At 39.1% G+C, this 14240-nt stretch overlaps 1 protein-coding gene across 1 annotated transcript in view; it reads right to left on the bottom strand.

The window, feature by feature from the left end:
* Positions 1–4181: 4181 nt before the first annotated feature.
* KLRG2 (killer cell lectin like receptor G2) overlaps positions 4182–14240 on the bottom strand; it is a 44657-nt gene continuing 34598 nt past the window's right edge. The window contains exons 4-5 of the mRNA XM_074193573.1: positions 7550–7653; positions 4182–6992 (exon numbers count right to left, since the gene is read on the bottom strand). Of these exons, the coding sequence (XP_074049674.1) occupies positions 6869–6992; positions 7550–7653 (228 nt within the window). The 3' untranslated portion in view covers positions 4182–6868. The remainder of the gene's footprint in view (positions 6993–7549; positions 7654–14240) is intronic.

Here is a 14240-nt window from a genome sequence, read left to right as displayed (position 1 = left end):
TCAGTCATGTCTGACTCCATGACCCCATTTAGAGTTTTCTTGGCAAAGATATTGGAGTGGCCATTTGCTTCTCTGGCTCATTTTACAGATGAGGAAACGGTTATGTGACTTGCCCACAGGCACACAGCTAGTGCCTGGGGTTAGGTGTGGAATATGAGTTTCCCTTATGGTGCCACCTAAGCTGCCACTTTATCTTACAAATTGCCTAAGATCACATTCAAAAGTATTGAAAAAAATCAAGGTTTCTTCATCCCCAAGTTAAAATACTAGATATTGATATGAATGAATTTCAAAGTGTCATAACTTATCTTGAGGTAATTAGAAAATGGAAAGGAACTAGACAATTGAGAAAGTGGTGTCCCTAGAGGGAAAGAGTAGAAAAAGGAAAGTAGAAACAAATTTCCAATTTCCTGGGATTTCCATTTTTTAAGTCTACATTTTCTCAGTGATATTCTAATGAAGATGACAGTGATTGAATTTATGGGAGATGAGAAGTCTCCTGAGCTGGGCAGCTAGATGGCGAATTAGATGGTTGCCTGCAGTTGGGAAGATTGATCTTAATGAGTTCAAATTTGACCTCAGACACTTGTGTGACCCTGGGCAAGTCTCTAAACCCTGCTTGCCTTGGTTTCCTCCTCTGTAAAATGTGCTGGAAAAGGAAAACTAGGCTAGTATCTTTGCCAAGAAAATCTAAAATAGAGTCATGAAGGGTCAGATATAACTGAACACTGAGCAGTCACCTGAATTATAGTCACAGATCATAAGTTGCCTTTTGAACATCTCAAACTTGGTGTTTGATACTCATCTCAAAACATCCAAAAAAGAACTCATCCTAAATCTCCTCTTCTGAATTTACCTTCTATGGACGAGGGTGCTATATGCAATTCCAGTGTCATCATCTCTTAAACTTTACCCCAAAGAATCCAGTCTGTTGCCAAATCTTTTTTCTACCATTACAAAGTCTCTAGTTTGCATATCTCCTCTCCACTCATGTAACCCCCAAACTTAATTTGGAATCTCAATGCTTCTCACCTAGAATATTGCAATAGCTTTCTAACTGATCTTCCTACCTCACCTGTCCCTGTCTCTCTCTCTCTCTCTCTCTCTCCCCAAACTCCACGGTTCTTTCTCAGGATACAGATGGTATTCTCCATTGCAGACAGCCCCAAATTGTCCCTGATTGTTGCACTGATGGAACGAGCGAGTCCTTCAAGGTTGAACATCACCCCCATGTTGTTGTTAGGGTATACAGTGTTTTTCTCATTCTGCTCAACTCACTCAGCATCAGTTCATGCAAATCTCTCCAGGCTTCCCTGAATTCCCATCCCTCCTGGTTTCTAATAGAACAAGAGTGTTCCATGACATACATATACCCCAGTTTGCTAAGCCATTCCCCAATTGAAGGACATTTACTTGATTTCCAATCTTTGCCACCACAAACAGGGCTGCTAGGAATATTTTTGTACAAGTGATGTTTTTACCCTTTTTCATCATCTGATAGCGATACCTTTATGTCCACCTGAGATCAAAACATTTGCTTATTCTGTATATTTAGCACAAAAAAATCTGTCAAGAAATGGTTTGATGTCATGTCTACAAAAAAGATTTTTATCTGGCTACTGTGATATCAGTATTTTTTGATTCGGTTCCATTCCATGAATAGATAAGGGAAAACTTGATTGAATGAAAGAGAACTATACCAATTCCTTCCCTACTCTCCATCATCATCCAAAAATATCTCAAAACCCCAACAAAGATCCTATTCATCTTCAAGTAGTTCATTACATTTGCTAATTAGCAAATTAGAAGGGACTCCAGTATAGAGAAAAGTATAAATTAAGGTTTAAGAAAAAAACTAAGTTCATAAACAAGCTAATAACATTGCTTTCCTTTTTTTTAGTTCAATGTAAATATTTTAAAATTAACTTCAGGCCTTAACTTGTTCAATAAAAAAGTATTTTGTAATTTACTATTTTAAACTCAATAATAATGCTTTTCCAGATAGGACTACATTGTACCTCATTGTAGAAAAGAGAAAAGACGTTGGTCTGGACAGAATAAACACGGGGAGTCCAAATGTTCAGAACACGCCTATATTGAATTCTTCCTGGGGAGGCAATCTTGGCTCCTCCAAAAATACTGGGTACTGTTCTCACTCTAGGAAAACAACCAAAGTCTTAGCATATGGGTCTACACAGAGACTGTGCCTGTGGCTCATTTAATTGACTGTTGCATAATTTCAGCCACACCAACACTAAAGTTCTACATGAGTTGTAGTTTATTTTGATGAAGGAAAAGCCCTCATGAATGAAATGATATACAGACTTAAAAGCATCCATAACCAAAAAGGGATGTCAGTCCATTATACCATACAGGTTGGTACTAGTCCCTGTCTTGTTGTACCTAGGGAGTGTTGGGGCAGAAGTGTCAAAACTCATGACTGGCAAAATTCCCTAGTGCAGACTGCAACCAAATTAAAAAGAAATTGGGAAATGTTTAGTAAAATGTTATTCAACCTTTGTTCTTTCCAAGAGGACCCAAGAACATTCTGGAGTGATGTCTTGACTTATGCATATAAAGGATTTAAGTGAAGCAAATGAATAAAAATTCAACATAGAAAACATTATAGTTTTCTAAGTCCATATGCCACCTAAAAGGATATCTTTTAACACCATTTTATTGGGGTGGCATGTGTCCTTAAAATAACCAGAGAACCCCCCCCCTCACGAAACCTGTTTCCTCCCTCTTTGTCATTTAGTCTGAGGTGATTTGTTGTTGATAACAATGAGGCAGAAATCAAAGATACAATCCATAACTCTAGTAAGCCATTTGTCAAGATTTAGTGTAGAAAAACCTGCTATCCTTTGCTTTGGAAACAGTGAAATTAAGAAAAACCCATACAAAAAGAAGGTACAACCAGATGCAACCTATTTGGAGAGCAATGGGAGGGTGGGCTCACCCAGGGTTCCCACCGCAGGCATCAGAACAGATACCAGAGAGAGTGAAGAAAGAAAAGAGAAGAGACTAGGAAAGGAGGGAGAAGTGAAGAGAAAGGTAGAACTAGACTCATAGAGCTAAAGGGGCTTTGGATACTATCTAGTGCAACCCCCTGATTACACAATTGAGGAAACCAAAGTCAGAGAAGTTAATGAAGAGATATAGACTCTGAACCTTATAACCTAGAACTGGTAAATGTGTGAAATTTTATTTCCTCCTTTGTTAAAATCACATGATGGGACTAACCCTAACCCTAACCCTCCTAGCCTGAGTTTTAGTCCGTACTCGTCTCTAATAGGTTCTAAACCTTTTGGTAGCCTTTGGTGAAGCCTAATGGATACTTCAGGATCATGTTTTTAAATACATTTAAAATACATTTACAAAAAATCAATTACATCAAACTACAGTTTCCAAAATTATTATTTTTTTAAATTCCTGGATCCCAGGTTAAGAATTCCAGTTCTAGATTATACTCATTATGTATATGTGTGTGTGTGTGTATATATATATATATATATATACACACACACACACATATATATGGAGAGAGATTATATTCTGCCCCTTGAAAAGATTCCCATGCTCTTTTTTCCCCATCCAGTTACTCCTACCCACCTATCACATAGTAGGTTCATCTGCAAGACTAAATTTTTCTGTGGTATAAAGTAATTTCAAATTATAAAACTGAGGTGTGCCTCTTGAATAAGGGAATTCAATTTTCAATTTTCACGTTTGGCTGGTAGAAGCTAACCTCTACTTTAGTATCACATCTTCAGTATCAGAAATAAGTCACAAAAATAGTCTCATATTACTCACTTTTCAAAAGCTTAAAAATCCCTAAATAATTCCCTTATTGTCAATCAGGGCCATTGGGCTCTGGGTTTTTGTTCCACTCTAGGTGGAACTAATACCTTTAATCCTCTCTTTGTCTCTGAAACTATACATTGCTTTGTTGACTGCTTGTGGCTACACCTCTTCTGCCTTGTTGCTAGCAGAAAACACACAGACTTTGAAGCCACCTTTATCACTGATTCAACAGGTGCCCTAGGAATATTGGTTTGATTTCATCTCCCCTCTCTAGCCTGAACCCAAACCACACTGCTGAGTATCAAAATATCCAAAGGTGGATTTTGCAAGGAGCTAGATTTTGATTCAATGTAAGGAAAAATTTCCTGATAGAGGGATTTAATGATGGGATGAACTACCTTGGAATTCTTTGAGTGAAGGCTGCCTACTTGGGAGTATCATAGAAGGGATCTGAGATCACAAAGGAACCTTGAATTCTTCCAAAGCTGAGAGGCTAACTCATTCTCTAGCCTCAGCATGGTGGGTTTTGGTAATTGGTAGACATGTGGGTGTGTATGATGATGCATGAGGAGGGAATCAAATCAATAGGTTATAAGAAGGAGGAGTCTGCTTTTGAAAAATATTTATAGATTAAAAATAACCTTCGGTAGTAAAGATTTTACGAGAAATAATTTGTGATTTGGAAATGCTGATCTTCAAAGTGCTGGCGTAGAGGTGGAAGAGTAAGTGAAGAAAGTGTTCAATTAATCAACGAGCATTTTATTAAATGCCAACTATGTGATAACACTGGAAAGACAAAGACAAAAACAAAACAGTCCTTGCCCTCAAGGAACTTACAATCTATTAGGGAAAACCAACATGTACACATATTTGTAAAGGCAAAATATCTATATACATAAACACAAAATAATTCCCAATCCACTTAACAACTGAAAGGGGGTAGGCAAAGGCTCAGGTAGGAGATGGCATTTTGATCTTAGCTTTGAAGGGAGCTAAGGAGTCTGAGAGACCTAGATGAAGAGAAAGTGCTTCCAGGTATGGGGGACAGACTGCAAAGACTGAAGATAGAATATCATGTATGGAGAATGGCAAATGGTCCATTTTGGTTTGAAAGGAAAATGTGTACAGGAGTAAAATGTAAAAAATATGGAAATGTAGGATTTATCAAATTGCAAAGGGCTTTGAATGTCAAATAAAGAGGTTTACACTCTATCCCTAGGCAGTCAGGAGAGCCTCTAAGAACTTACTGAGCAGGAGAATGACATAGTCAGAACTCTCTCTTGGGAATGTCACTTTGGCAACTATGTGGAAGATGATTGCACAGGAGAGGAAATGGAGTCAGGGAGACCCATCAGAAGTAAAGAGGATGGTGGCCACAAAGAGGAGGGTGGGAAAAAAAGCCAATGGTTTCAGGAGGTATTGTAGAGATAGAATTGAGACTTGGGGAGGAAGGAGTCAATAGATGACTCTGGGGTTATGATCTCTAGAGATCAGAAAGGAAGGATGGCAGTAGCCACAGCAGAAATAAGAAATAAGTTCATTTTAACTTGTCATTCTGCTACCTCTTGATGCTTGTGCACTATGTCCCCTCTGCCCCACCTCTTTACAGCATCAAAGTGCAGGGGCTATGATACACAGATTACTGTATAGATAACCTGATCTTGAAAGAAAAGTCCCAAGCAATTTAACCAGAATCTGCTTAACTCACAACACAGGAATTAAATCTTTTTTTTTTTCAGATTTTTGCAAGGCAAACGGGGTTAAGTGGCTTGCCCAAGGCCACACAGCTAGGTCATTATTAAGTGTCCGAGACCAGATTTGAACCCAGGTACTCCTGACTCCAGGGCTGGTGCTTTATCCACTGCACCACCTAGCCACCCCAGGAACCTGGGTTCAAATTTGGTCTCAGACACTTAATAATGACCTAGCTGTGTGGCCTTGGGCAAGCCACTTAACCCCGTTTTCCTTGCAAAAAAAAAAAACCTAAAAAAAAAGAGTGATTGAGGTTGGCACCTAATTTGTGAAATTATGGAGGTAGAAGGGATTCAGATATCATCTAGTTCTACCCACCCATATCCCCCCTCTTTTTTTAACAGAGGAGGAAACTGAGTCTCAGAGAGATCGATCAACTTGCCCAAAGTCACTCAGTTATAAAATTCCAGGGTCAGGACTTGGATCTAAATCTCCTAATGTTAAACCCAATGCAATTCAACTACATGCTGGCTCTCAGATGCAGAATTTTAGTGGGAGAAGTAGGAAGCAGAGAGAGGGAAAGGGAGTCTTTTTGAAGTACATCTTTACTGAATGATAAAATTTTTCTTCTGATAATAATCACTACTCTAGAGATTGCTTCTAGCCCCTACCCTTTGGATCTGCTCCGAGGATCACTGTATTCAGCTATCCTGACCTCCTTCCTGGTTACCTTGATTTCTAACAAACGTTCTTTTACAGGTTAACTGTTCCATCCTTTTTTATAGCCCACCTGATGTACTCTCTTTCCCCAGATGGGTTTAGAATTCATCAGTAACCCCTGCAGACTTTAAATATAATGTCTAACAATGTAAGCCAGTCATTATTGACTAGTGGTCATTGTAACAAAGCAATTATCTGGCACTCAGTGTACTGTAATGAAAACTGGCAGTTCAATCACTAAAGGAATTTGACTTAATTCTCCTTATCCCTTGGTAAAAATAAAGTGAGCATGTTTGTATATGATGTTGGGGATGAGGGGAACAGGAGTCAGTCTCAGAAATACTAACTGGCCACTGACTGAGTAAAGTTCAGAGGTTAGATTGAAATAAGATTCCACAGACTTCAAATCAGTTTACTTTCTTTCCCTCATCAGATTGGATCCTCTTGGTTAAGGATGGAGATCTACTACCTGAGTTTTCTATGAATAATTTGGTTTTTTGGGTTTGTCTCTGAGCCCTTGGTCAAGGTTTCATGAAAATATTTATACTGAGAAACTGTGACTCCCTCAGCACACAATCTGACCTTGTCCATGTAATAGCATGATGCCCCCCAGGCCCACTTCTTGTGGATTTGGACTTGAAGAGAGAGCTGATCACTTGGCCCCCATGACACAGATCCAGGGTCTAGCAGAGGCACATTCTAAAGCTTTGAGCTTCCCTTCTTCCAAGCCCCCACAGTTCCGGTTCTGAAGGCTGCCCTCATCTTCCTCTGGTTGTCTGGGAACAGGGAAAAAAATAAAGGAGGATAAGTTGATGAGGATGTGCCCCCCCTTTCCTCCTCTTTAAGACATTAACTCTTCCAGAAAGCCTTTTCTAATATCCCATCCCAATGAAATTCAGGTACTTATTCACTCTGCATCCCGTTATATCCAAGTACTCTTTACACAGAGCTGGTGTAGTTGTTTTGTAAGTAGTATTAATTCATTTCAGGAGTTAGGCTCCTAAATAGGCTCTATCAGAGTTAAAAATGAATGCTAAATCTGGGTGTGAAGATTTCTGCTGATCCCTCCCTCCATCTAGATACTCTGGAAATAGTGACGGTAGGACCAGTCCAGCACAGGAGAGCTGTGTCCAGGGGTCAGAGGGATCATCCGGAGGCATCTAGAATATAGTGTAGCAGGAGAAGAAACACCAATGTATACTGTATCCAAAGTCCTTTGTCCCATGAATGAAGCCACACAAGAGGACCAATAGTAGCAGCAGAGACTCTGGGGTAGAGGAGAGAGGCACCATCCCAACCACACAAGCCATCCAGATCCAACATGGTCACTTACAACTGGGGGGACAATGGAGCCCCATTGATCCAGGACCATCCTTCAGGACCTCGATGTAGACCCACCCAATATAACCTGTGGATGTGGAATCTGCTTAGGAAGTCCTAAGGAAGAAAAAAATATGAATGTTGTTTCACTCTGTGGCCCGAGAGAGACACCCCATCCAACATCCTTTATCTAAATATTCCTCTAAATTCTCCAAGTCCCAGACAAGCTAATAAGCTTGTGGTTCACCCAAGTCCTCAAACATTTTTTCCTCATTGATTCATTTAGTAAACATTTAATGATGATGCTGAGGTGGGGAGGAAGAAAGATGAAGATGATGCCTTCAAGAAGTTACTAATTTAGCCATAGAATGTTAGAGATGGAAGGCTTTTGGCATGGTGATGTGAGAGGGGATCATAAGAGAGAGAGAGAGCACTTCCAGGGTGGGTGATCAGGAAAGTCTTCTTGGAGGAGATAGCAATGGAGGAAGATATTAAAGGATGAGTACTATATAAAGGGCTGGGTCTGAAGTTAGAAAGATTCATCTTCCTGATTTCGAATCTGACCTCAGACACTTACTAGATATGTGAAACAAGTCACCTTATCCTGTTTGCCTCAGTTTCCTCATCTGTAAAATGAACTGAAGAAGGAAATGGCAAATCACTTAAGTATCTATGCCAAGAAAATCCCAGATGGGATCATAAAAAGTAGAAATGACTGAGTAACAACAAAGATTTAGATGGGCCAATATGGAGATACGTGCAGAGCAAGGGCAGTCTAGAAGAAGATAGCAATAACAACACAAATTCCCACATGACATCTTTTACTTTTTCTGTTTATTTAATCATTCATTTATTATTATTATTATTATTATACATCCAGATGAAGAAGTTAAGGCTCAGATAAATGACTTACCTAAAGTCACAAAGTCAGAAAATGTCAGAACCAATACTTGAACCCAGATTCTCTGATTCTACATCTAGTGCTCTTTCCATCACATCACACAGGAGTGAATGCCACAAACAAAGAAAAGCATGGAGAGTGGATTCAGGAAGCAGAGCAATTCGGGTTGATTTCAGGATCTTGGCCTTAGAAGCTTGGACTTCATTCAGTAGGAAATGAAAGCTCATTAAGGTTTTTGAGTAAAGGAATGAAATGATGAAAAACAATGCTTTAGAAAGATTACTCTGGTGGTCAATGTAAAATAGATTGGAGAAGGGCAATAACTATAGACAGGGAGACCAGCCAGGAAAACTACTGCAAAAGTTCAAATGTGAGGCAAAATGGGCCCATAGTAGGCTAATAGGGCCAGGACTAGCAAGAGACCATAAGGCCAATCCTTTCCCCTACAGATGAGGAATCTGAGACTTCAAGGAGATAAGTCTCATGGTTAATGTGATGAAAATGCTCAGCATTAGCGCTGGGATTTTGAACCTGGATCCTCTAACTTCAAAGCTTTCATTAAGGGGAATGGAAAGAATGAGCTAACTCGGAGAAAGGAGAAATCAATAGGCTTTGAGAACTGATTAGACATGGGCAAGGAAAGAAAAAGGAAAGTCTGGGAAACTGGAAAATTACAATGACTATTAATAAAAAAGGAAGGGGGCAGCTAGGTGGTGCAATAGATAGGGCACTGGCCCTAGAGTCAGGAGGACCTGAGTTCAAATCCAACTCAGACACTTAATAATTGCCTAGCTGTGTGGCCATGGGCAAGTCACTTGACCCCATTGAGTTAAATAAATAAAAAAATTTTTAAAAAAAGAAAAAATTAAGAAAGGGAGAGAGATACGATGCTAGAGAGATATCTAGCTGGAAACATCTAGTAGAAAGTTGAAATATGAGACTGAATCTTGGGAATGAGGACAGGGTTGAAGGTCAGAGGCTCAAAAGGGTATGGACTCGAAAGGTCTTGGCATAGGAATCCTAGTGAAAGGCACAGGAGTGGGGGAGTAGAAGATAGCCCTAAGGAGATAATCCAAAGAGAAGAGGAAAGAGGACTAAGCCTTCCTATGTCCACAAAGAAAATTCCTTCAGGAAACTTCCTCTGATTCATGATCCTTCCCCAATAGTACAGACCCCTTCAAAATTGAAGTCTACACCAAAGTAGCATCCCTTCATCTTGCATTTTGAGGAACAAGACAAAAAATGAGTCACTTTTTCCCAACCTTTTCCTATAAACAAGCACTTTTTAAAATTTATTTTAAGTTTTACAATTTTTCCCCTAATCTTACTTCCCTCCCCCTACCCACACAGAAGGCAATTTTCCAGTCTTTACATTGTTTCTATGGTATACATTGATCCAAATTGAATGTGAATCCTTAAGGAAGAAACAAAATATAAGAGATAGCAAGATCAGACAATAAGATATCAGGTTTTTTTTCTAAATTAAAGGTATGAGTCCTTGGTCTTTGTTCAAACTCCACAGTTCTTTATCTGGATACAGATGGTATTCTCCATTGCAGACAGCCCCAAATTGTCCCTGATTGTTACACTGATGGAATGAGCAAGTCCATCAAGGTAAATCATCACCCCCATGTTGCTGTTAGGGTGTACAGTGCTTTTCTGGTTTTTCTCATCTTTCTCAGCATCAGTTCATGCAAATCCCTCCAGGCTTCCCTGAATTCCCATCCCTCCTAGTTTCTAATAGAACAATTGTGTTCCATGACATACACATACCACAGTTTGCTAATCCATTCCCCAACTGAAGGACATTTACTTGATTTCCAATTCTTTGCCACCACAAACAGGGCTGCTATGAATATTTTTGTGCAAGTGATGTTTTTACCCTTTTTCATCATCTCTTTAGGGTATAGACCCAGTAGTAGTAGTATTTTTTTTAAGGTTTTTGCAAGGCAAATGGAGTTAAGTGGCTTGCCCAAGGCCACACAGCTAGGTAATTATTAAGTGTCTGAGACCGTTCTTGAACCCAGGTACTCCTGACTCCAAGGCTGATGCTTTATCCACTATGCCACCTAGCCGCCCCCCCCAGTAGTAGTATTATTGCTGGATCAAAGGGTATGCACATTTTTGTTGCCCTTTGGGCATAGTTCCAAATTGCTCTCTAGAAAGGTTGGATGAGTTCACAACAAGCACTTTTAAAAAAAAATCAGATATCAGACTTTTTCAACATTATATATGTTTGAAAGACTGTGCCTTGTTCTGCTTCCCAAAGTCTAAATTCCCATATGTGAAATAAGAGACAATGAATGCAACAGTCAGGGTCAAGACCATCTTGGCCATTTTGCAAATGAGGAAACAAAATCCCAGAGGAGAAATAATTTGCTCAAAGTTTCACAAGACTCCCAGTCACTAAGTCAGAATTAGAACCAAGGTCTTTTGTTTTTCTTTCCAATATACTATGCTCTCAGAAACAAATCGGTGAATCTAAATAGCATTGGCATGAAAGGCTAATAAGATAAAAAGGTCACATTTTATATAGCTCTTTACAAAGCTCTTCCCTCACAACAAATCTGTGAGGGGGGGGGCACATATTTTATCTCTGTTTTATAGATGATCTTGTAAGATTTGAGCAGGTTCTCAAGTGCTACTAAAGTATCAGAACTAGAACTCCTGCTACTCTGTTATCTTTCTACTACTACAAAGCCCCAAGGAAGTGGCTGGTTTAGATGAAGAGAAGGGACGCAGATCTAACAATGTTGGATAAAGGCTTTGCAAAACTTAAAACATGACAGATATGTCAGTCATGGATATTATCATTTGTTATCTTCCTGTTTTCACGAAGTTTCTGAGGCACAACTTTTTTTTTTTAACCAAATTTGGGGACTGAATAGAACCTAGGATTATAAGGTTAGACCCATGTGCTATGAAAATACCCAGTCAGTATAGCAAAGTATTTACAGGTTTGGTTTATCTGCAATCAGTTTGAGGTTTTTTTTTCCCTTTTGGAATCCACGGCATTATGATAGGAAAGTTTAAAAAGCAACAACAAAATTCTCAATGGTCATTGTTCAGTTGTATTTCAGTCACATCTAACTCTTTATGATGTTTCTTGGCAAAGACAATGGAGTAGTTTGCCATTTTCTTCTCCAGCTCATTTTACAGATGAGGAAACTAAGGCAAACAGGGTGAAGCAACTTGTATGGGGTCACATGGATAGGAAATGTCTGAGGTTGAATTTGAATTCAGGAAGATGAGTCTTCCTTCCAGGGCAGGTGCTCTATTCACTGTATCATCTGGCTGCCCATGGTTAATGTTAGGACTAACAAACTGTCACTTTGCCAGTGTTAACAGAACTGCTGTGACCTGCTAATAATCATCAATGAGGACAGTAACCATTAGGTAACACCATTTAATAAAGAACAGAACTTAACACTTCTCTTAAAAGAAATGTTAACAGGCACAATCTATAGGCAAGTAGCCTGTTAACTGGCAGCAATATAAGGCTAAGAAGTTAAATATTTGGTTTTTTAAAAAATTGATTATTGTTATCATGTATTTAAATGTATTAAAATAAAATGCTTCCATGTACATAGAATATGAAAAAAAAGGATTGTACATTAAGTACAATTTGCTCTTCTTTTTAATAAATGAAAGGTTCGGCTAGAACATTTCAATAAATGATAGGTTCAGCTAGCCATAATGAATTGGCTACAGACTTAAAAGAACACAGACAGCAGAGCCAAAGAAAAAGTATTTGGTTTTTTTAGGTTTTTGCAAGGCAAATGGAGTTAAGTGGCTTGCCCAAGGCCACACAGCTAGGTAATTATTAAGTGTCTGAGAGTGGATCTGACTCCAAGGCCGATGCTTTATCCACTACACCACCTAGCCGCCCCAGAAAAAGTATTTGAAGGGCAGCTAGGTGACTCAGTGAATAGAGCACCAGCTCCGAAGTCAGGAGGAGCTGGTTTCCAACACTTAATAATTACTGAGCTGTGTGACCTTGGAAAAATCACTTAACCCCAATGACTTAAATAAATAAAAACTTTTATAAAAGTATTTGAGGTTCCTTTCATTTCTCTCTCCTCAGTATTTTCTCAAAATGGCATTTTCCTAGGGGATGGGAAATTCTGGGTGTAATGGTGGTGAGATAATTAGGAAGCATTAGGTGGCCAAGGAGAAAGAACATTGAGAAAGTGGATAGATCAGGGTGTTCTTGAAAGGCAATGAATTGTCCAAGAAGTATTACAAGAAGAAACAAAGCTTTCTCTTCATCAATGCCGAAGACCCAACTTGGCTCTTCCAGTTCTAACACCTTTCTCAGAAGAGCAGTTAGTTCCATTGTTTTTATCTCCCCCTCTTCCCTTTGGCAACCTAGTCAACATCCATGGGAGGAATAAGCTTAAACTTAGACCATAATAGTAATAGTGAGACATACGTATAAGAAATAGGCGTGAGGCTTAACTCACACCTGTTCTGGAAGACCTTTTCTCTTTGTAGAGACTTGATGTAGAACCCTTTGCAGTTTCTGCTCATCTTTCTTTCACCAAAAGGACCAAAGACATCATGAAGGTGAGGCAAAGCTTTGAACAGTCATCAGCTTCACTCTTTCCTCCAGAATCATCCAAGTCCAATACCAAGATCATTAAGTGGGTGCTCTGTCCATAAGAACATATGAGTTTGCTTGCTTGTATTTTCTAAGATATTTTTGGCTTTGGGGCTAGGTTTTTAAAAAAATCTTTATCGGTTTTCAATTTATTTTTTTTATTTTCAAAAATAAGGCACAATTTACTTTTTGTCCCACATGGTTTCATTTATGATTTCTTGAAATATAGCTCTGAAAAAAACAGGCTTTTAAAAAACCCTTTGTGCTTCAAATGACTACTTGACTACAACTTTAAACTCAGATTAATTCGGATTTCTTTAAATAGACTCAAACCTCTATAATTCATTAATTAGGCTTTGATGGCATGGAATGAATATAAATGGCAATTGTTTTCTATTCTGTCATATACTCTATGGGTCTCCTCTTCCTAAACTGAAATTTTTGTGATGGTAAACTGGGCCTTCTTTTGTCTCAATTTTACCTAGCCTTTAATTACTGATTGATGTGGACTCAGACAAACTGAGAAATGGGGAAAGGCCCTAATTTAGAAAGGTCAAGGTCATCTGTTGCATCTTTGGACATTTCCAGTCGTTGTACCACTGACATGATAACTCTGGAGGAGAGGAAGACTGAGAATTTAGTGTAGCTCTGCCCCACTTAAATCCAATTCATGCTTAAGTCAATTCATCACCTTCATGATACCACTGGTCTTCAAGAACAAAGGATGAACAGCAGCAACCTCAACAATATGGCAATCCATAAAGCCTTCGTGGCACAGGAATCCTAGTCGAAGGCACAGGAGTGGGGGAGTAGAAGATATCCCTGAAGGAGGTTATCTAAAGAGAAAAGGAAAGAGGACTAAGCCTTCCTACACCCACAAAGAAAATTCCTCTAAGAAACTTTCTCTGATTCACGATCCTTCCCCTATAGCACACACCTCTTCAACATTGAAGTCTACACCAAAGTAGCATCCCTTCATCTTGCATTTTGAGGAACAAGACAAAAATTGAGCCACTTTTTCCCAACCTTTTCCCATAAACAAGCACGTCATCCAGATGAGCCACCAGAATGAGGAACTTTTTTGAGATCAGTCATCAAGTATTCAGGGGGTCTGGAAACTACATGGTTAACTTCCCTCCCCTATGAGGGAAATGATTCTTAAACAACAGAGTATTAATTTGGGGGAGACCCAGGATTTTTTCC

This window comes from Macrotis lagotis, chromosome 7, assembly GCF_037893015.1.
Source record: "Macrotis lagotis isolate mMagLag1 chromosome 7, bilby.v1.9.chrom.fasta, whole genome shotgun sequence".
Taxonomy (NCBI): domain Eukaryota; kingdom Metazoa; phylum Chordata; class Mammalia; order Peramelemorphia; family Peramelidae; genus Macrotis; species Macrotis lagotis.
Note: the sequence above shows the minus strand (reverse complement) of the source record. Positions and strands in the feature narration are given on the sequence as shown.